The sequence below is a fragment of the Sphaeramia orbicularis genome, chromosome 12, assembly GCF_902148855.1.
Source record: "Sphaeramia orbicularis chromosome 12, fSphaOr1.1, whole genome shotgun sequence".
NCBI lineage: Eukaryota > Metazoa > Chordata > Actinopteri > Kurtiformes > Apogonidae > Sphaeramia > Sphaeramia orbicularis.
The window spans coordinates 68,970,849-68,995,157 of NC_043968.1; the positions used below are offsets into that span (position 1 = coordinate 68,970,849).

At 38.0% G+C, this 24,309-nt stretch overlaps 1 protein-coding gene across 2 annotated transcripts in view; it reads left to right on the plus strand.

The window, feature by feature from the left end:
- pappaa (pregnancy-associated plasma protein A, pappalysin 1a) overlaps positions 1 to 24,309 on the plus strand; it is a 142,955-nt gene that overhangs the window by 55,424 nt on the left and 63,222 nt on the right. For both annotated transcript variants that reach the window (XM_030150515.1, XM_030150516.1), the window contains exon 10: positions 3,786 to 3,982. In XM_030150515.1, the coding sequence (XP_030006375.1) occupies positions 3,786 to 3,982 (197 nt within the window). The remainder of the gene's footprint in view (positions 1 to 3,785; positions 3,983 to 24,309) is intronic.

Genomic DNA, 24,309 nt, shown 5'->3' on the forward strand with positions numbered 1-24,309 from the left:
TGAGTCATCTTATTTTACATAGTTGAGCAACTGGCATCCTTTATGCTGTTTTGGTTTATGATTGGATAGATGGTTTCCTGTCCAGTCCTCAGGATGACTGACAGTCACTTTGCCCCCTGTTGCATCTACTAAATACTAAAAGATGTATGTGTGTGTGCACGTACAGAACATCAGTTCATGTATGCACACACATGTGCGAGTCACTGTGAAGTGACCACTTAATCCCTGTCAGATTGCTGGATGACTGTATTGGCTGTTCTGTTTTTCCACCAACTGCAGCGCTCAGGGATGTGTGTAATTGTGTTTGCACTTGTGTATGTGTGTGTCCAATGCTGTCTGACATAGTAGTAGTTTTGCACAGCAATCTGACACTATAATGACGGGACCTTCTGTCCATCTGTCTGTATGTGTGAGAGAGTGCCTGCTTGTCAGTTTGCTGGATTGTGAAAGAGGGAGTTGGATGGAGAATTGACACTAAGTATACAACAGGGCCAAGGTGCTACAGTCTGGATGAGTTTAATAGGCTATTCACACGATCGAGCCGAATTATATCTGGAATTGATGAAACGGATAAGTTCTTTTCACACGACCCCATCCTGGCATTGCAATATCAGTGGCTGCGTCTCGGATGGTTCAAGACTCAATAAACAGGGATGTTGATAAAGCTTAAACAGCAAACATCAACTTTCTGCCATGTTCTCAAAGACTGGGTTTGTGTTAAAAAAGAAAAGAAAATTGAAATTGTTTTATCAAGCCCTGTGTATCTTTTCTCTAACTCTTGCAACTCAGTCACCTTAGTCTGTTATCTATTCCCTATCCATTACCCTTTTTTCCCCCTCATTTCCACCCTTTTCTTAGCTCAACCTCTATCTTTTTACTACTACTTTCTCAAAGCATTATCTGAACTTCCCCTTCTATCAGTCTTATTCCTTTCCGTTCTCCTTGCCTCTGTTCCTGCTGAGTGAGTGGCGGGAGTGTATTCTGTATGCCCCCTCAGTAGCCCCTCGTTTCACCACTGCCAGAGCACAGAACTAACTTGAGTTTTTGGACATGCTGGGGAGGGCTGGAATTTCGAGGAGGAGGCCCCGGCCAACTTGGCACAGAATGCCGCCTTTCCCCCTAACTGGAACCCCACCGGCTGACACTGCTTTAGCTGAGAGCTGAGAGCAGTGAGGCCCAGGCAGCCTCCCTCTGCTGCTCTTCTCTCCTCCAGTCCATAAGCTTGTAGTTCCAGCCCTTAACTCCGGGTGGGATGTCTGGAAAAATTACTGCTCTATCTTTCTTTACCTCCTGACTTTGTCTGACGCCCCCCCCCCACCCCCCACACTCCACACTCTCCCCTTCTCTGTTTGTCTCTCATATTCTCTCCTTTTCATTCCTCCTTTTTGTTTCTTTCTTCCTGTCTTCCACATATCTTTCCATCTCTGTTTGTAGATTCTCACACAACCAAAGGATTAGTCGTCCTCTTTTTTCCATGTACCTTTCAACATTACCTAACTCCCTTTCTCTGCCTCATCCTCTGCTTTGCTATTTTCCTAAACAATAGAGCAGGGCTTCCCAAACCTTTTCAGCATGATATCCAAAAGACAAATTCTGCAGGGACAGAACATTTCAGAAATACATCATAAATTGCAATCGATATCAACAATCTACATATTTTACTGACTGTTCCACCATCACTACAATGATGAATGTCACATTTTGCTGCCAAGGGCCAAGCCCATGGGTCACACACAGGTTGTCATTATGTCAAAAATACAGTGAAAGATAAGCTGACTAATCACTTGTCAAGCAAATTTAGTTTTCAAGCAACACTACTCCCCAACTAACAGACTTACAAAACCAACAAATCAAATTGTTAGTCTCATACCATAATTGCCTAGACTAACTAACTAAATGTTACTACAAGATTACCACATTTTCACTGTCAAAACAATGTCTCTCAAAAGTCTTTTCTTTGTTAAGGATAAAAAGAAAAAAGGATAATTGGATGAATGGATGGCTGTCCAAATGTCCATTTTCAGCTGAAGTAGGGTGGAGTGACAGCTCTGGGTTGGGAATGAATTACTGCCCCAAGGAATTTAACCATCTCTGCGATTTGTTTATGAATGAAGGAAGGATCAAGAAGGACATCAACACCTGGATCAGAACAGTGTTTGCAGGGATGTAGGCTGTAGGTGAAGGTCTCGATTAGTGACGGGCGACTTACGAACAAATGGTGCAAAAGAATCAATTCATTGAGGTGAACAACTTGAATTGATTCATGAATGCAACTGAATCAGTTCAGCAGCACTTTGTTAATATTGTCTATTATCACATAAACTAGTCAGAGTCACTCATTAAGTCAGAGGCAGAAGTGCTGTGTGACACACTGTACAGCAGGTAGTCTCCACGGCAAGATCTCTGATTGTATCACGAGACTAGCTGCCAGCGACGAACAAACCAAGTCAAGGTAGTGAACCGCTGAATGAAAGAGCAGCTGAGTAGGGCCGAGTCGCTGAATCGATTCCCGAAATCATTCACAAATCACTGACTCGCTGAGTCTTGAACTAATCACTGAATTGTTCACAAATTGATGACTCGCTGAATGGTTCATGAATCGCTGAGTCTATTGAACTGCTGAACGAGACTAGATACCCCTACTGTAAGAAGACAGAACAGAAGCCATATTCGATTATGGACAAACAAGGCAAATTTAGCAATCTGAATTCAACTATTTTTGTAATATTTAAAATGTTATAGTTTCACTGCAAGAAAACACATTAATAAAATTAAACACACAGAGCACAAAGTTTTTTTAAGCAACATAAAGTACATAGATAGATAGATAGATAGATAGATAGATAGATAGATAGATAGATAGATTACAATTGACAAAGTAGTACTACGTTGATATACTAGTGGAAAATCTTTATTAAGTTTTGTAATTTGCTAACTAGATTATTCATAGATGGACGGAAATGAGCGCTATTAAGGGTTAGACCTCATCAACTTCACATGACAAGTGGTGTAGGTATAAGCATATGCCTGGCAATTAAGGACTGCATGTTCACGACCAACAAAAAATTGGTGAATTAAATGAATTGATTCAGAATCGATTCGCAACAGACGAATGAACCGAAAGAATCAAGTTAGTTAAATGAATCGGATTTCCCATCACTACTCTCGATAAACCAGATGATCTACATTCATACCTTCACCTGCAGATGAGCTGTGTGTACTATCAGAAAGAACAATATTGTGGATCCAAGTGGTAGAAGTGGCTTTTCACCGCTGGATGGCAGAGCAGGATGCCTCTCTGGTGAGATGTTTCAGACCAGGAGAAGATCCCCGGGGCAGACCCAGGACATGCTTGGGGGAATATATCTCTTAGCTGGCTTAGGAATCCCTTTCTGTCCCAATGGAGGAGCTGGAGGATCTAGGGGTGGTGGTCCGGGTTAGGGAGATCTGGGTTTCCCTGTTTAGGCTGCTGTCCATGTGACTTAGACCTGGTTAAGTGGAAGATGGATTTATGGGTCGATGGATGGGCCAATTTAGAAACAAGAATGCTCTTTTTCTATTTTCATTGAGAAAATCAGTTGTGTCCATAGTAGTTTTTTTGTTTTTCTCCAGTTGATGACCCAATAAAATTCCACAATTCCTATTCTACCCCCAACCCAAGGTCAGGTATATTTCTTTACTATTGTGTTGTTTTAAAGCATTTGTATTATGCTGTAAAACATTTAAAATGAAGGCAATTCCAAAGCTAATTTTTTTTTTTTTTTTGCTTGTTTTTTTATCTGCAGAGGAGCCAAGCATGTGTTATTATTATGATGGTGATGGGGTGTGTGAGGACTTTGAGCGTGAGACGGGTGTGAGGGACTGCGGCCTCTACACCCCAAGTGGGTTCCTAGACCAGTGGGCATCCAGCGTTGAAGTTTCCCAAGAGGAAAAGCCCTATTGCTCTGGAGAGGTGGCTGCTGGGTACCCTGCTGTTACTAAGGTGAGTCCAAACAGTTTTATCTTAACACAGTAATTTTGCAGATGAATCATTGATATATCACTATTGCATTTTATGCAACAACAGCTAGCTTGCACAAGCACGTATACTGTATATTTTACATACTGTTAGCCTCATAGCATAATTGCCTAAGTCATATACTACATGGACAAAAATATTGGAACATGTTGAATTCAGGTGTTTCTTTACTAACAGGGGTCTGGGCTGCAAAACAATAATCACAAATAACATAATATAGTTTTATATTGGGGTAAATATCATCCTATCGTTTAGTTTAGTTTAAACTGTTATCTTTGCTTCCAAAAGGCCTCAGAGATGGTTTTTACGTAATTTTTCTCAACAGCGATTTTTTAAATCTTTTTTTTAATATAATTTTTTAAATCCATGATTGTTTCTTTTTTGTTTTTTTTAATCCATGACTATGATTTTAAATGTTCTACCTCTAAATGTCTAAAATATTTGTAATGCTCTAATTGTAAATAATAATTTTCCACCACAACTAACCATCTACTTTCTTCATATCTCACAAAAATATCTCATTAAACTTATAAAGGAAGAATTGATATATGGACAAAAATATTGGAACACATCATGGATACAGCTGTAAGATGTCCTGTTTATGCTGACTTGAGGATTTTAGATTTAAACATCAATATTAATAATCAATATGATATTTATCACAACATAAAACTATATTATGATATTTGTCATTATTGTTTTTGTATCCCAGACCCCTGCTAAAAACAGAAACATCTGAATTCAACGAGTCCCAATACTTTTGTCCATCTAGTGTATGACTTAGGCAATTATGCTATAAGGCTAACGATATTGCATGTTAAAAAGGAGAGTATACAAATTGGATTTTAAAGGTCATAACAAGCTCCTCTATTGTTCAAGGGGTGCATTTTGACGAGTCGGTTATTGCTTTCTCATCAATAACTGTTTTACATATAATTATAATGAAGCTTCAATTTTTTTGCAAGACTCCTGCAAAACAACTTTTTCTGCTGATTTTTGAGTTAAGTAATTTTAGAGACTGGGGCATTTAATTAGATGTATCCCAGGGTGTATGCCGAAGTTTGCTACTCTCATTAAAGTAATGCTTATTGAAGACCGGAGAAAAAGCCATTGATTCCACCTAAGCCTGGTGGAAGCATTGATCTGCTGCTACACAGAGAGGGGCTGATTGCCCAAAACATTAGGGTAAAGCATACTTTCAGTGTACACACACAAAGCTTCACACACGTAAAAGTGCATTAAACTCAATCCTATTTAATCCCATCTGCCTTACATGGATGGTTGAAGCTCAGACATGTTATTGCTAAAATATATTATCTCCTTTAAAGGTTATTTACTGCTTACAGTGCATTTCAATTTAGTTTTGTGAAGGTTTCTACTCTGTCTTACTTTGTGCTTTAGGATGATGTTAATATGCATGGTGAAATGTTTTTTAAGGCAAGTAATAAAGACATTAGAAGCACATGTTGATTCTTTACAAGTTCGGTTATATAGTTGTTCTTGAATTGTTCAAGAATTTACACAAACAAATGCAAGGGATTAACAGATTCCTATTAATACATTTGACATTTAAATGATACAACTTGTGTCTGATAAAAATGGAATGTGTTTCAACTGACAGCTCTGTTAATTGTTTGGTCTCCATGAGTCACCAGTGTCCATACAGCCAAAGGAAAGGATTACTATGAGGAACACAGTGTTCACACAAAACCTATGCTAGGGGAGAACACACTGTTCCCTAAGGGTCATCTCTGATAAGATCAGATCAAGGCCACTGACTGTACACTCTATGTGGACACACAGGTGCAGGTGCACATGAGGAAAGTATGCAAACACAGGTTAATAAAACACGACCGTTTTACTGTGACCATCTCTCTCTCTCTGCCCCCTTACCTTTAATACCACTGTCATCTGTCAAACCAAGGACTTACACAGTTCAAAATAATCAAATGTTTAGACGATATGGAAAGTGCACCTTAAAGCTGCGTATGATTTTCAACACCAATTTTTCATCAAATTTGTAAAACCCGAGTGATAGCCTAAGTATCACGAATCTGCTAATGCACCTGAATCATGTCCCTCACTGTGAACAACTTTGAAGTGTCTTTGAAGTCCATCTCAAGTCTGTTTGTTTCCATACCAAACCAATATGTCACTCGGGCCCTTTTGGAAATTTCGTTGCATTGTGGGAATGGGAATTCCACACAGGGCCACAGGAGCAACAAACACGGAAATGGCTTCATTGCCTCCTGCTGCTGCGGCTGCGTGGAATTCTGAAAAGGCCCAAGTGACAGTTAACAATTATACTGAGTTTGTCAACAAATGTGTGAGAAAATTATGGAAAAGATGTTGAAAATACATGTTCCTCAAAGAAAGATACGAAAGGATTTAGATATTTCAGCCTCTAAAGTGCAGAACACAATGTAAAGATTCAAGGAATCTGGATGTATTTCAGTGCAGGCTCAAGCCCAAGATGAGTACTGTGATCTCTAGTCCTTCAGACGACATCTGATCAAGAACCATCACTGAGCTGATAGAACCACATGAGTTACTGAGGAGGGGCTTTGTCAAGCTCTTCAACAGAGTTACACACACTAATATCTGTAACTTTGATCCAAAAGGACGACTCGTGAACTGTCCAGAAACATCAGGGACTTCTGTGGACTTTTCCATGTACATTCATGCATATTTCAACCACATAATATAAAACCACATTGTGCACACATTCCAAAGGCCTAGCTGAAGAAGAGAAGGGTCCTGGTCCTCCAATGGCTTGATACAGTCCCCACTTGTCCCTAGAAGAGAAATGATAGGAAATTTCACTTAAGTCACATAGTGTTTTTATTTGCAGTTATTAGTTTGTGCCATGCCAACTTTGGGAGTATAGATCGACATTAAATTAAGAGCTGATTATATCTATTTTTGTCTTCACGAAACTGCACAGTAGCAATGTCAGCAACTTGTTTGCTTATGCTTGTTCCTTGGAAAATGTGCAGATAGTGTAAAGATAATGCAAGAAAGGGCTCAAAGAACTGAGAAGAAATCCTGTTTGAAGCTACACTCCTGAGCATTTGTGCAAGTGAATGCAAGTGGTAACCATCCTAGAGGGTCATGCCCAGAAGAAACTTTCATGAATTGCTCGTAGAGATGAAGACCAGGCAGCAGTCTTGTCTTCAGGCCTCAGAACAACATTGAAAACGCCACCGTGGCTGATCTGTCAAAGTTGTTATAGATGTTACCTATTTTCAGGAGCTTTCAGTCGAGCCATGTGGTATTTTAATTGCTGTTTGACTCTTGCCATATCTAACCAGGAATTGGTTACGAAGCTCATACTGAACATCTATTCTCTGTGCATCTGGACTGCATTCCCTATCTAGTGTACTTCACTCTAGCTCTTTCAGATTGTGCTGACTTAAGAGATTTGACTTTTCCATTTGACACTGGAGCTTTGTTTGTGGAAATAAATGTGAAGATTTATAGGTATTTGATGTGATAACAACTAAAGGTTTCAAAGTCCAAGCTGCAAAGCTGTACTGTAACACATGACGGTACACTTCTGTGATCTATTTGGAGATTTGATGTGATTTCTCAGTAATGATGTCTGTCAAAAGCACCATGGCTTTGCAGATACAGATTTACTTTTACGTTAAGATGGAGACTTTTGCAGAGTTAAAATGCTGCCAGGTTGTAAATTGCAAAGTATCTGTCAGATAAGTATTGTCAATGCTGACATGGCAAAGAATGAAGAATGCCTTTGAAGACCATGCAGGACTCATTTTCTAAACTCAGGGGGCACACTATTATATTAAAAAACTAAGAAATAATTAATTTCTTTGAAGTTGTATGTGATACTCATCCCAGCAAATTCCTAATTTTTGTTGACCTTTGGTCTGGTGGCTAGTAGTCAAAGGCTTCTAAATACCAAATATGCTTTTAGTTACTAATTTCTGAAGCTGATAGTTCTAAATCTACTTTTGGTCTTGATGGAGTACATAGTTTGTGAATAATTTGAGATCCTTTTGTCTGACAAGATAATACATGGAAAGTCTGTGTGAGTGGTGACATTCCTTAATACTTCAACAATCAAGAGTAAAAAGCAGACAAATTCTTTTGCTTTTCTTTTTTAGAAAGTGACTCGAGCTGTTAGTCTGTTTTGGATTGTTTCTTTGTTTTAGAAGATATAAAGAAAATATTCAGCTTGGGGATAATTGTTACTGGTGAAGCCAAGGACTTGTTGTAATGGCAGCACTTGCCACTTTCTTAAAAGGCGGTCGGAGGAAGTCAGACAATATCATCTTTTATATGACACATTCACAGTTGAAACTAACTGTACCCTTGCCAGAATCTGCAGGGAGGAAAGGCTAATTGTGTTAGTGCTCTCCTAAATCATTTTAATAACTTCTCTTTCCTTTTACCCGTTGTTGCTGAAGTTTAAATACAAGGGAGAGTTGCAACATCGACATCTTTTCTCATGAAACAACTGCCGAAAGAGTTGAGTGACCATGCATAAATAAGTTTTGAATGACCCTGCCAGAAACTAAGCTGCATTTGGAATGGCTCTTGGGTTAAATAGCATCTGTAATGTGACTACAACACTCTTATTGTCTCTCCCTCTCTCATGTACACACACACAGATGCATGTATTTACATGCACCGCAGTAGGTTCCCATACATTGTACACTGTCCCTGACCCGATCCCTATACGCGGTTTTAGTTAAGTTTAACACAACACTTACTGTAAGACTATAAGTGTATACATCTGCTTGACATGATCAATAATTGAGATACAAGGGGGCACCCGCCATTTCTTGTTTAGAGCTCGCACACACACTAAACCTCTGATCCCCACAGCCACAGACAATATCATTACCGTGGCACAAAGCCATAATCACAGCAAAAGTTCTCTGCTGTGAGTCAGTCCTTGGTGAACCACTAGCATCCATCCCACAATATGTATCACCACTGTCAATCCAGTGTTTGTAACTGTGCTGTTCTGTGTGCATTTGTGTGTGTGGCACAGAGAGATCTCTAGGGAAATAGGCAAAGTGAGCCCCACAAAGAAATCACAGTTGCAAAATAAATGTACAGGTGACAAATTATAGGAAAAACAGCACAAAGGAAGGTGTTTGGCCACTATAGTCACAGACAACAGACTCTGTATTTGTCGTGTTATGTGTTCTTTGTACGTGTCAGATCTGCTGACTGTGAAGGTCGCAGTGTACAGTATGTGTCTATAGCATGGGAGTAGCCACAGGATGTACTCTGCTGACTATTTCCACTATCTACACGTTATCAGTTTAAACTTTCCCGTCTTTTATGGAGATTTTGTCATTTCAGTAGTAAGGATTACATCTCCACATACAAATTTTCTCTGGACATTCTTTTGTGCTGCCCAAGACATATGAATTGTTTGAAGAAATAAAAAAGAGCTAAATAATCCGGAGAGTTGTTTTATCTTCTGCATGGTGCCAGACCTGTCTTCAGTGCTGGTACAAAACTAACAGAATGCAGACAAAGGTCTGTGTATGCGAGACTGGTATAGAAGCCACTATATTCATAATGTTTCTTCACAGATTATACAGGGTTTGTTCCTTATCTGTCATGGTAATGTCAAATACAGATGCCTTCCTCTTCAAAAAGTGCTGTTTTTTGCATTCACATTATCCCATGGACATAATTCATGCTGACAAAAGCTCCTCTATCGTAAGTTAAATGTGTAGTTTTGAGTTTTATTCTGCTACACTTTAAACAATATGCAAAACTTAACAACTTTTATCACCACAACTGTGACTGTGTACTTAAAATCTGACTAATGAGTGTTTACTCAGTGTAAGTCATTATAGCTTTATCATTACCAAACAGCACTTAACCCCATCTTGTAAATAGCTCAGTCCATCCTTTGTGGTTTCATTTAATTGTGTTTCAGCTTTCACTGCAAACAGTTCTTTCATAAGTCGCTAACCTGAAACAGGACAACACTCAAGTGTAATCAACTCTCTATGTTTGTGCATGCTTTATGTTTTGAATCATTGTGTTGTGGTAGGAGGAATGGATAGTACATCATTCCCTTCTGATCTAGTAAACAAGTCATGTATTGGCATTGTGTATCAGACCTGTTTGATGTCTAAAGACATTGTGACTGTGTATGTGTGTGTCTGTGGCGAGCGAGGCGGGCAGCAGTGATAGGGATCTTTGCGGATGCAAGAAAGCAACAACAGCACAAGAAGGCACTTGAGGAGAAAGAGAGATCAAGTATCTGCACGAAATCTCAAGTGCTATGAAGTTGTGTGTTATGTGTGTGTGTGTGCGTGTGTGTGTGTATGTGCACGCATGTGTGTGTGTGTTCAAGTTTTGTAAAAAAAAAAAAAAAAAAAAAGAGAAAAAATCCTGTTTTAGCTGTACCAAAAACACAAAAAAACAATATTCATCCATTAAATGCCATGAATGATAATCTCAGTTCTGTATGTGGCATTTATGAATGAGAGCTGAGCTTCCTCTTAAGTTTTGAAGCCAAGGAGAAGAATGAATGAATGCTTCTACATTTAAACCTCTGGCCTACAAGGGTTCAACAACATAATAATAAATGGTGCATAGTGCTATAAATAATGTTGCACATTTGTACATAATAGTATAGTAGCCTGAAATCTACTGTACCTTTCAGAATGTAAATATGTGCTCCATCTCTGCAAAATGACACAGATTCAGTTTTTGGGTCGGTTGGTGAGTGTAGCTCGGAAGCAATTAGAATAGTAGCTTTTAGAATCAAGACGACAAAAAGGATGCCTGGGATGAGATATGTGGTAATGACGTAATTTGAAACACTGACAAATGACAGATGGATGAACACACGAGTTATGTGGTTGTAATTGGAGGTAAAACAAACAGGCTATTAGTTTGACCGGCAGCCTAACTGCATTCAAAAGAAAATACATCACTGTATAAAAATTATTGTGAAATTGGAAAATGGCCCAAAACCACTCTTTTTGGCCATTTCCACATTAAAATGTCCTCAAATGAGCAGTTTGATCCAAATAAAATACCACATGGACACCAGAGAATGTATGAAGTTAATAAAGCTGAGACATGTTAATGATCACAAAACCTGCCAATATCACATTCAAGCCAGGTTTAATGGTTGTTTTGTTTTCAGGTTCAGAACTTTCACATTCCTCTTTCAGTGTCAGAATGCAGCAGACGACCTCTAGTTTGAGGTGAATATGTTCTATATAAGGTTACACTGATTCATTTAAAACTGACTTTCATAAACTTTGGGTGGGGATCCAAAATAGGAGCTATTTTTATGAAGTCACCAGAGTAAAATATGTGACAATAATATGATACGCGAAATGATTAAAAAAGAAAATAAATAAAATAGCAGAGTATTGTCTGGAACAGTTCATAAATGAAAGACGTGAAAGATTGAGGAGAGTCATCAGTCATAAAAGAATGACTAAGACATGGCAAAAGAAGTAAAAAAAACAACTACACCAAGATAAAAATGATGTAAAAGACTAAGCAAAACTGAAATGACATTAAAAAAAAGACAAGACAAAAATAACCTGAGAGATAAATCGGACAAAAATGGCATCAAACCACACAAAAATTGCATATATAACACAATAAGATGAAATGTAGATACAAAGACAGTTTGAGATGAATCTAAGAAAAGTCCATATGGAAATGACAAAAGGATGAAAAAGACAAAAACATGACAAAACAAGGTGAATATGACATATAAGGGCGCATTCACTGAAAAGCAAAGCATGTGGATGAATTATTTCATTTTCTATAGTGATGATGGTGCGTTGCTGCCAAGATAATGTTACATGTCAGTGTTAGGAGTGATTGCTGATATTATCTTCCCATCTGTGATTGATGTCCTGACAGACCACAGAAGTGCATCGAACTCAACATGGCTTTGACTGTCAAAACAATGTTGTTGTGACATAAAAATAGAATTTTTTTTTTTTTTTGGGGGGGGGGTCTGGAGCTGGTTTAAAAGATCCTCCCCTTGTTTCTGATGAAGTTCACATACAGGTACACAGTCAGACGGAGACACACTAGAGAACACACACACACACACACGACGCCAACTCCATGCAGGATTATAGGGCAGGTCCATAGGGGACTGAAATGTACTACTGCTGTCTTTGTGGAGCAGAACATAATGTTCCCCCACTACCACACCATGGAATATGGTGAGCCAGCTCAACTTGCTCTAGGGGGATTGGATTGGAGAACTGGCCCTAGTGTGTGTGTGTGTGTGTGTGTGTGTGTGTGTGTGTGTGTGTATTTGCAGACTTACTTGCCTTTTTATGTACATTTCAGCAGATGAGTTTGTGTTATTGTAGAGTGTGTGTGTGTGTGTGTGTGTGTGTGTGTGCATTGAAACTTTAAGATCAAACAGCAAGCCAGGTGATTTCTCTAGAGAGGACCGCTGCCCAGGCAATCTCTGACGCAACCTCTGGGCACCCTTGGAGAACACTCCCCTTAATTATACATAAGCAACAGAAGGGATAACATTTTAGTCCTCTCACGCTACAAGAAATTGCTTATACGAATTCACACATCTCTCAATGTAAAACAAACATATATGCGTGAAAAAGAATATGCCACATTTACTTTTATGTAAGCAATTCTTTGGATGCATGGAATAAGGTGAGGTGAGAGGAATAATTCTAGCTCGTAAAAACATGGAAATAGTAAGCGGCCCACTTTTGTCTCCACAAAAAAGTAGTGTGTCGACTTAAGTGGGGTATGCATGCATACTGTAAATAGTCGGCTGCAATAGAAACACACACACTTATACATACAAGGATTCAAAGAGAGAGAGAGAGAAACTTGCATACTGTTGCACAAGCTGGAACTTACACACACACAGACAGCCACAAAAATGAAAGCTTATACAGTAGCCGAGCTGTTGCTTGCAATACAGGAAGACCGGTTCCTTTGGCGCTGTCTTTCTCACCGACATTCCCTGAAAACCACACAGCGCTCGTCAGGCACCGTGCCAGTGACATAAGCGTGTGGTAACATTAAAAAGAAACCTCTGGGATGGTGTTCCTTTTTCCCTTTTACTTTTCCCGTTTCAATTATTATTGTGGTGCTGCCATGTGGAAACCTCATTGTGGCTGGTGTTCTTTCTTTTTCTTTCTTTTTTTTTTTTTTTTGCATGGCACTGATGACCCCCAACCCCCCCACCCACCACCACCACCACCACCACCACTCCATAACTTTTTCTAGCTGTTAATATGCAGGGTTTTGGCCCTGTTTTATTAAGAATAGAAGTAGGGGGGACCACTGACTGAGGGACATTTATACTCTCCGCAGACCCATCTGTTTTCAACTTGCTGCCATTGTACACTTACCAATTCCTATACATTAGCTTGCGGTCTGGAGTCCTTACCACCCAGTCACTACTTATGTCTACTCTGAAGAGACTGGCATAGGTAAACGGCATAATTGTGCTCACTTACTAACTTTTACAGCCCCATTCTCAGTTGGGCATGGAAGTCGCCCATCATTACCCTGGACCAATGAGACAGTGAGCTTCAGTGGGTATGGGTGAGGCTGGGTGACAGGACATTACCTCACACACCAGGCGCTCACCAGCATTCCAGTAAACCATGGGATGGTGCTTGGAAACTCATACTAGTCTCTCTCTGTTGTTGCTTTCGCTCTCTCCTTCACAAACGCCTCACACATGTTCACTTCTGCTTCTCATGCTCAGACCTCGAAATTCATCTATATGTAAAAAGAAAGAAAGGAATACCAGCAGATAAACTAAAGAAACAGGTGATGTCTGGATAAATATCTAATGAACTTACTTTTTAAAACCATTTTTGGTTTGGGGTTAGGGTTATATTTGATGTTTGGGTGATGTTTCAATCACATGCGAAACTCAGAAACTAGAAGATGTACCTTTTCAAATGAACACACGCTCTACACATCCCCACAGTCTGCTCAAACAAACAAAGAAATAAACACAATTTTGCCTGATTTAGCTTTTAGCTTCTTCGCAATATTTATTTCCATTGTTTCTTTGAACACAATGTTGTTGCATCTAGACTTAACCAAAGGAATCAACCCCAGATCATAACACTGCCCTCATAGACTTGTACTGTAGGCACTAGGCATGATGGGTAATCACTTCATCCACCTTGATTCTCACTCTGATTCATCCATAACTCTGGAACAGGGACCACATGACCTTTATCCATTGAAGCACAGTCCATCTTTATGCTCTTTTAAAGAGACAAGAAGCTACTACATCAATTAGAGTAAAGTAACTTGTTGCAGCTAAAATAATCACTGCAGAAATTATCCAATGGAAGGATCTTACCTGTTTGATATGTTAAATCCAGATGTGTTTTTTTTTTTTGTTTTGTTTTGGCCAGGCAGTGTATATTAGAGTTATACTTCAGAGAAAGACTGAACCCTAACGCTTGCATAGGCTTAGGTTTCCATGAAAACAGTGGATGTTAAACAGTTAATGCATTTGTGTCGAGAACACAACCGAATTAGAATTAAACCATATAATGTTTATTCATTGCTCATTTTGTCAAACAAAATGTTTAAATACACAAATTAAAAGCTGTATGTGAGGAGACAAATCACATGCACACAGTCTGCAAACTGAGAAGATGGGGTTGGAATCATTTTGGAACTTGTAAATTGATGTAGACAAGAGGGGATTGAGGGAAAATTGGTTCCCAAAGATACATTCCAACACTCCCAACAACAGAAGCACTGTTACAAGTCAATCCTCTGATAATATCTAAAAGCAGCATTTTTTTTTCTATATCTTGCCACATGGTACATGGGATGTGGGACATTATGTTGTCATGATGGCGTCTAAATGTCTGTCTGGGTGTAGATATGTAACTCCACAACTCAACAATACATAACCAGAGTTTCATACTTACAATACCGAACTTTTATGGTTTGCTTTAGTAGATGGTCATGTATGACAGAGAAGATGGGTTGTAAAGACGCTGCCACAGAAATATATAGTGGATAATCTATTACAATAAAAGGGTAATTACTGACTTTCTAATGTATTGCATAGGAGCAATAATGTAATATGTCACTGTACTTAAGTTATCAGGTACATGCACCTTACTTGAGTATATTTTAACACCAAAATATGTACTTTATTTGCCTTACATTTTCAAAACAGGTTCATTACTTCAGCTTTAATGTGCATAAAGGAAATTACCTTTTTTCATCACTGTGCACCTTCAAGACCTTTGATTTTAAATATTTTTTCTAAAAAGAATAGATTGGATGAATACACACTGAGAAGGCAGTGCCTTTGTTATATCAATCAGTGTATCAATTATAGACCACATGCACAAGCTAACAAGATGTCACAAGATCAAAACAATGTAACAGATGAAACAAGGCAAAAATGACTGAAAGTACTGAATAAAAAACAGTGTAACAAGACAGAAATGTAAACAAAACAAACAATATCAACAACTGTAAAACAAAATGAGATGAAAGAAACAAAATGAAAACACCTTTCATATCCAGGTGGTTTTTGCAGCATTAAATCAAAATAAAGTGCAATCAAAGAAAATGACCAAATAGAAAACCAAGATGAAAACAACTTAAAAGACAACAAATTAAATCCAACATGCAACTTGAAATGAGAAAGAAAAACCAAAATGTAAAACACATAACAAACATAACAAACACATAAGAAAACCGATCTTAACCCATAAAGACCCAAATATCCACTGATGACCAAAATTCTTCACCGATATAAAATGTTTTAATACCTGTTGATCCATTAATCCTATCAATACATGTAAATAATTGGTGTAAAGTGCAGATTGTCATATTTTCATGGTCATCAGATATGACCCATTTGGATGTTCAGGGGCTCCATAGCAAACGGTGGAAACACAGTCATCTTCTACAACATTGATTCACCAGTAAAACCCATGCAGTTTGATAAATTACAGTGGATGGAAACACTTATTTTATGTTCAGTTAACGATATATTTTGCAGAAAAATTTATGTTTTTCTTCAGTTTTCTCTGTCTTGGACATAATAACCCTTAACTTTAATCTCCGCTTTAATGAACATCAACATAATCAGTGAATTAAACATAGGGAAATACGGATTTTGACTTAAAAATGCAAAATACAGAACATAATATGAGTGTAAATGGTGATAAATCACTTAGGAAAGGTTGAAAATAGAGGAAAAAATCATTTGGGACACAAAAGCAGCACTGGGTTTTTATGAGTTGTCATGTTTTGTGTTCTGTGGAAAGTCAGGAGACATGAGTGTCGAGGATTGGGAAAGCTGAGCTTTTCCTTGGTCCAGTCCAGTGTTTGGGTGATTTTTGTGCTTCACTGTGGGACCTTTATAAATGTCTGGGGGCTCCGGTAGCTTTCAGCAACATGACACCCAAGTTTGTTTGTGTGGGTGGAGGGTTTATTGATTTTAATCAGGGGACAGGGCATTTTTTATAAATTAAAAGGTTTCAAAATCACAGCCATGGAGGGTGTAGAATATACATTTACATTTGTTTTTGTGTGTGTGTACGTGTTTATTGTCTATGTGTGTTTGGTACAGAAATCCATCTGTAACAGGGATCTAACTGAACTCCGTCACTAGGGGAAAGGCGGATGTTCAAGTAGCCTACATTATGCTATTAGAGCCATTATTATTGTCATTACTCTGTCTTGACTAAGAGTTTTTCAAGCTGCTTTTCCAACTCCTAATTAACATTTTTTACAGTACAGATATATTTCTCGAGTAATGAGTCTGGCAGTTGCATTTTCACTTTTTCCTTACCTTTATCTCCTCCGGTTTCCCTTTTGGCGCAAGACACTTTACTTCTCCTTTTATCTGAAGTGGTGATTTACAAACACCAGTTTGTGTCTACAGACCAGGGGTTGGCCGTTGTCTGCCGGTCTAACTTGCCAGCTGGTACAAATTAAGACCATGTGTTTAACTGCGTTTGTGTGTGTTTTTCAGGGTAGGAACTGAACTCATCTCCAGCATTGCTGACACTGTTTTTCAAGGAAGGCAAAAAGCAGTTTTATTTTGAATGAACATCAAATAATTTCCCTTATGTAACTGGAACAGAGCATTTTATGTCCTTAACACTTAATACTGTGTATTTGGGGTTAGTGAGGTTTTATCAGAACTGTCTATTCTGATTTATCTTTTTTAATACGTAAAGGACATCTACTTTTGCGAAAGACTAAAACTATTACTGTTGTTTTTAACATTTTAACATTAGTCTAACACAACTTAAATGTAACACTGAAATGGATTGGTGACCTGGTGTGGCTTGAGATTTTTAGGATGCAAAAACAACTATAGCACACTACCACTACTTCCAACACATCCATTTGCTACATAACCACTAACGGATATGTGATCTTCATTATGTGAATGACTTAACACTAGATTTATTTAGAAAGCCCGCTCTTATTGTGTGCCCCATGGGATGTTCTGAAAAAATATGTACAGTAGTCAGTGGCAAGAGAAAGAACATATCATTAGCCTCATAGCATAATTGCATAACTCATACGCAAAATTTACAAACGTATTGGGACACACTGAATTCAGGTGTTTCTTTACTGACAGGGGTCTGGGCTACAAAAAACTTAATATTGGTGTTTAAATCTCAAATCCTCAAAATCCTCAAATCAGCATGAACAGGACATCTTACAGCTGTAGCCATGATGTGTTCCAGTATTTTGTCCATATATTTTATAAACATCAATATTTCCTTTTTAAGTTTAATGGGATATTTTTCTTCCTAAATCAGATGTGAAGAAAATAGATGGTTAGTTGTGGTGGAAAATTAGTATTTACAGTCACAGCATGAAAAATATTATAGATATTTAGAGGTAGAACATTTCAAATCATACTCATTGATATTAAAACAAAAAAAAAAAATCAATGTTGACAGAAATTAAGTAAAAAAAACATTTCTGAGGCATTTTGAAAGCAAACACAACAATTTAAACCAAATTAACCAAAGCAATACAATGATATTTATCGCAATATAAAACAATATATCATGACATTCATCATTATTGTTTTGTATCCCAGACCCCCGTTAGAAAAGAAACACCTGAATTCAACATGTCCCAATACTTTTGTCCATTTGTGTATGAGTTAGGCAATTATGCTAAGAGGCAATATTATAGTCCTGTTTCAGCCATGAATTATCGATTAGACATATGATGTTTGACAAGTATCAGACTGTGCAGAATTAAAAGACTACATCCAAACTCTAGCCCTACACAGTCTAGAAGCTACCCAGAGATATGAAAGATGTCTCTGCAGCCCTCAGCATGTCTACACCTGCAGGGATTAAAGAACAGATTGAAATGTGTCAAGGTGGTGGCCCTTGTGGTGTTGGTGACGTTGATCTGTCACAGGACTCAACAGATGCAGTCCACTCAGCCATCTCACATAAACCTGATTGGTACTTCTTTACATCCAGATGGACACATTCTTGGCTTGTAAACTGATGCTTTAAATTATTAAATATATGTGTAATTGATGGCATAATTCTAATGAGATCAGCAGAGTGGGAGGAGCACGACTGTCTATGATTGATTTTTTAGTTGTTTTTTTTTTTTGCTGTAGCAGGTTGATATTCATGCCAACTTAACATGTTTGTTGCAGATTTAGGGACTTTTCAGACTACCCTTGCAACTTTTTCATTTTTTTTTTTTTTTTTTTTTTTTTTAAATAAACACACCCAGCAACAAATTTTTATGCTAAAATGCTAAATGCTAAAACTCACACATTTTCTCTCTAAGTGACTTGAAATGATTTACAGATTTTTTAGACCCCTCTAGCGACTCTTTATCAAAAAATTGACTAGTGACAAATCTATATCAACTTTTTCTGGTGTTATTAGAGCCGTGTTTTTCAACCTTGGGGTCAGGACCCCACGTGGGGGGCGCCTGGAATTCAAATGGGGTCGCCTGAAATTTCTAGTAATTGATAAAAAACAAAAACTTACTAATAAAAAATATATGATGAGTTGAGTGAGACAATCCCAATCCATAAAAGACATGACAAACTCTGAAGCTGAAACTGAAGCACTGTGGTACTGTTTATCTGTCAAATGTTCATTGTGGTCAGTTTCAGATGCTGCAGCTCTTTCATAATTCATAGTTTAGCTGGACTGACTGTACATATCCTGACCAAGGAAAATAAAATTCTCACTTTGTGCAGTAATCTCCACCTGGCTTTTCTGCCTCTGTCCATAATAATATACATTATATAGACTAAATGTCATCTAAAATGAATGTTTATTTGCAACATAGTGTAGCAACATGATCAAAAACAAATTAATTTGAGCAAAAAAAATGTCTCTGTTTTGAATGTCTGGGGTCACCAGAAATTTGTGATATTAAAATGGGGTCACGAGCCAAAAAAGGTTGGAAACCACTGTATTAGAGACTCTGATGTGAAAACATGTATCGTTCTTTGTCTAAAACAAATTAGTCCACCAATATAAATCACTCTCATTGACATTGACAGTTTTCTCAATTGCCTCTTTTTGGTCCGTTTAGATTATTAATGTAGACTGAAAATTAAAAATGTTATGGTTAAAAACTTTCATGTTTTATTGTGACTTGTAGTCTCCTAAGTGGTCCTTAAGGTTACAATCCAAACCAAACTGAAGAAAATGAAGATAAAAACTACACAAACAAACAAATAAATTACTAACCAAAGTAACTCCTCCAGTGTCTCTTTTGGGTCACTGTAGCCGGTCCCCAAGCCTGAATAAAGGAGGAGGGTTGGAATTGGGACAATGAAAAAAACAAGAATTGAGTATAGATCATTTGTAGTTCCAAACATATTTAGAGGGGTTTTATACTCACTTTTTGTCTCTAACATAATGTTATTCCTCTCTCCTGCATTGTTCATCACAATTACATGCACATTTACAATTACGCAAATTAAGTGATGATGTCATTTAGCAACTTCTAGGACAGATATTAGATACGTTCACTACTGAGCAGTTGAAAACACTGCAGGTTGAGGAAATGTGAACAGCTTCAGTTTATAGTGATGTCTGTGTGTTTTTCTCTTTCTTCTATGTTTTAAATTTAAAGCAGCCGCTCTATATAACCTACAATTTATTACGCACTTGCTCAGGGTTCGCCTTTGAGTGTTTTTATGACCTGATGTCATCATCTGATGATAGAGTAGTGCTTGAATCCTTTGAAAATGTACAAACACGCCAGAGTCTGTTGACATTTTTTATGTTCATACGTGTCAAAATGTTGAGACAAATGCAGTTTCATGCTTCTACGTTGTCTTGTTAAACAGTCTACTTGTAGGGCTTTCCCATGTACCATATTATACACTGATACAGTACAGATACAGATGTGATTCGACACAGACTGTTTTCCCCTCCACATGTTTTTTTCTGTATTATTTGGACGATCTTATATGCCAATAATTGGGGGTGGGCTAATTGATCAAAGCAAGTGAAGAAATCACATCTGACTGTCATTTTGTCTCAGTGGATTCTGCTGATATATGTGCCTTTATCTAAATCAGATTATGTAAATGGACAGTTGTCAAAGATGCCAAAGATGTAAAGCTGTTTCAACAAACAAATGCATTGTTTAAGTCATAATAACTCAATGCAATCATGATACTGGGAGGTTTGTAATAGTGTAATAGTGCTTATGTTGCTGCCACAGTTGCTAAATTGGTCTAAGTAGGCTTTGCATATTAATAATTGCAGCCATATGCTGTAAACTTGCAAATTCTGTGTAAAATGATCAGGTTTTGTTACTTAACCTGTGATTAAGTGAGTGCTATAAAAGCTTCTTGGCTCCTGTCCCCTTATCCTCAGTGCATTAATCAATGCACGTGACTTTTACTATCCATAGAGACTTACATTTGAAAATGCAATTACCCCATTCCTTAAATAATACCCGACCTGTGTAGAAATGAGCCAAGGGATTGTTTTTCCATGATCTCCAGCAGACTAAGTTTGTTTTTACCTAGAGAGGAGCTCACCACCTTCCAGACTAAACAACACAGTGGGTACATTAAATAAAGTATTCCTTACATTTTGATAGTTTTCTTTGTAAATGTAGGTTGCTGTTCAATGCAATAATGTAGAAGTTACTGGCTGACTTCAAAATCAAATACTGGTAGTTGTGGAATTAATGTGGAAAACAAAGAAAAGCTTTTATCAGGTGACAGATGCAGGATGAGGAAGTAGTGTTTACCTCCTACTGGGGATGTGTTTCTGTTTATGTAAAATACAAATCCTCTTAACATCCCTTACGTCACTGTTGACCCATTGGGCGCTGAGGTTATATTTGAGCCATATTTAACTCGATGTAGTTTGGAAACGAGGCGCATTTGAAATTGTGCATTCATTCATGCATTCATTTTGTCTTTGACTTATTTTGTCAAAACCCTTTCACTAAACTAGGATTAGGGTTTGGGTTTGAGGGAAACAGTAGAGGTTGAAAGGTTAACTCAAGGAACCAACACTATTATGGCATGTTGTAAAAAATCCTCACCGTTAAGCCTCCTTTTTTTTTTTCTCTGTTAATATTTAAGTCCAATGAAATGGTAAATGTATTTGAAGGGCTTAGACTCTTGTCATTGGACTGGGAGGGGGTTGGAAGGGTTCTAATGAGCCACCAGAGACATGTGAATTACCTCCTAATGGTGTGATGCTTCAGGGGTTGTGGGGGTGGGGGGGGGGGGGGTATTTTCTTCGGGGCAGAGGTTGTGGCATGTCAGGCAGTGTTTGTCTTGAACAGTAGGTTGTCAGAAAAACACCCGGGGATGGGGAGGAAAAGATGGGAGGAGGAGTGTCAAGGAAGGTGTAGTTAGTGTCACCCGTGTTTAGTGATGAGTTTGTAGAACAGGGTTTTGTCACCTGGACTGTGAAAAATGAGTGGAAATGTGCTCTGCTAGAGCTTCATACAGGGATAAATAATTAGCCTCATAGCATAGTTGCCCAACTCATACACAAATGGACAAAAGTATTGGGACACGTTGAATTCAGGTGTTTGTTTTCTAACAGGGGTCTGGGATACAAAACAAGAATGACAAATATCAGGATATAGTTTTATGTTGCGATAAATATCATTGCATTGCCTTGGTTAATTTTGTTTAAATTGTTATCTTTGCTTCTAAAATGTATCAGATGTTTCTACATAATTTCTCTCAACATTGATTTTTACTTTCTTTTTTTTTTTTTTTTTATCCATAATTAGCATTTTAAATATTCTACCTCTATGTTTCTAAAATACTTTTCACACTCTGACTGCAGATAATAATTTTCTACCACAACTAACAACCTACCTTTTTCACATATCACTCAGGAAGAAAAATCGTCCATTAAACTTTCAGAAAATATTGATGGTTATTAACTATGTGGAGAAAAATATTGGGACGCATCATGGCTACAGCTGTAAGATGTCCTGTTCATACTTATTTGAAAAATAAACATGAATATTAATAATGAATATGATATTTATCTCACTATAAAACTATATTATCATATTTGTCATTATTGTTTTGTATCCCACACCCTGATTAGAAAAGAAACATCTGAATTCAACACGTCCCAATACTTTTGTCCATATAGTGTAGGACTTTGGCAATTATGCTATGAGGCTAACGTTATGTGTGTCCTTTAATATCATTCAGGTTATGGAGAAAGTCTAGTGTATGCTATCAAATAAGACAGTGCAAGACGGATGGACTGCTTGCATCTGCCAGATTAGAAATTTTTTTTTGTTTTTTAATGTTTACCAAATGACTCCATTCTGTGAATATTACTCCATGGCTGGTAAAATGATACATGTACACAGCTGCATTCAAATATGCCAAATGTCTCTTGTGACTCTCAGGTGTTTGTCACCTGCATTTCTAATTTCTGCAACTTCAGCTTTGAGCAAAAAAGGTCACGTCAACAGATCCAGGGGACAGATATATGGACAGATAGCTGGTCCGACCAGTTTTTCACTGTGGCAGGATCTTACAGTAGCCTCTCTAGCAATACTCTCATGTTACTGGTGTCTCATTTCACTTGCTCAGGGCAGCGGGCGAAACTCACCGTCCTTGGGTATCTGCCCTCCCTCACCTTTGTCTGTGTTAGAACTATTCCTCAGTACCCTTTAACCACCGTATCCATCTCCTATGGGTCCTTCTTAATGGTTTACGGTCCGTCTATATCCCCTCTGTCTCAGTTTTGATTTAAACGAGGTTGACAGAGCTAAAAAGTAGTAATTATATCTAATATAGTGTTTCATCATGGTTCCGGGCATTTATTTATTTCTTTTTAATTACTTTTCATCGGTGACATCAGAGGTCAAGTATTCAATAGCCACATTCCAGCTTTCCATATTTGTATTTTACATGCAGTATGTACGGACTGTATTTTAATTAACTGCTAAAATATGCCCCAAACAGTGCTCCACAAGTTTAAAATGATTTTCCAAACAAGTTACCACTTGTATTTATTGCTAACCATAGAGCTCTAGAAATCAAAAACATCAGTACTTCCCAAACTGCTGCACCCTACATCAAGGGAAATCATACCTGATAATATACAGTCTACTCTCGTTAAACCGCCCGCCGTTATACCGCCATTTCCGCTTATCGCCATCCGCCAGCCCAGTTCCATGCACAAACAACACTTATACCATTGATTTCCCGACTGTTATACCGCCAGCGGCGCGGCACCTCCGAGGTGCGGCTCCCAGTGTTGTCTTTTCCGTGGAAACCGGGTCGAAATGGCTCTTTGAGTGTTAAAGGTTGCCGATCCCTGCCTTACAACATAACAGAATCAAGATTTATTTAGAAACGCAATTAGAACGGGTTAACGGAGGCAGCATAGACATCATATAGTAAAGACATGCACATTATGGACGCAACCCGTTGTAACGCCATTTTCGCTATACCGCCAATTTGGCCGTGAACGGAAGTTGGCGGTATAACGAGAGTAGACTGTAATAGAATATGGAACTATTGTTACACAAATTATAGGACATTCAGGTTACAATCAGTGTATAAATGTTAGGCATATTCAAACCTATTTCGTATCATGTGACTTGACAAAATACAGTAAATTTGATTTGTGGAGTAATGATTGATAGGGAACTAATTTCTTACTGTGCCAGCATTAAGCAAAATAACTTATGTCATGATCTGTTTTAACTAATATACCTGCTGATTACTCACTACTCAATTGAAAGTTTGTTGATAGTTATTTCTACCTTGCAATGACAATGGCCTCAAATCATGAACAAAT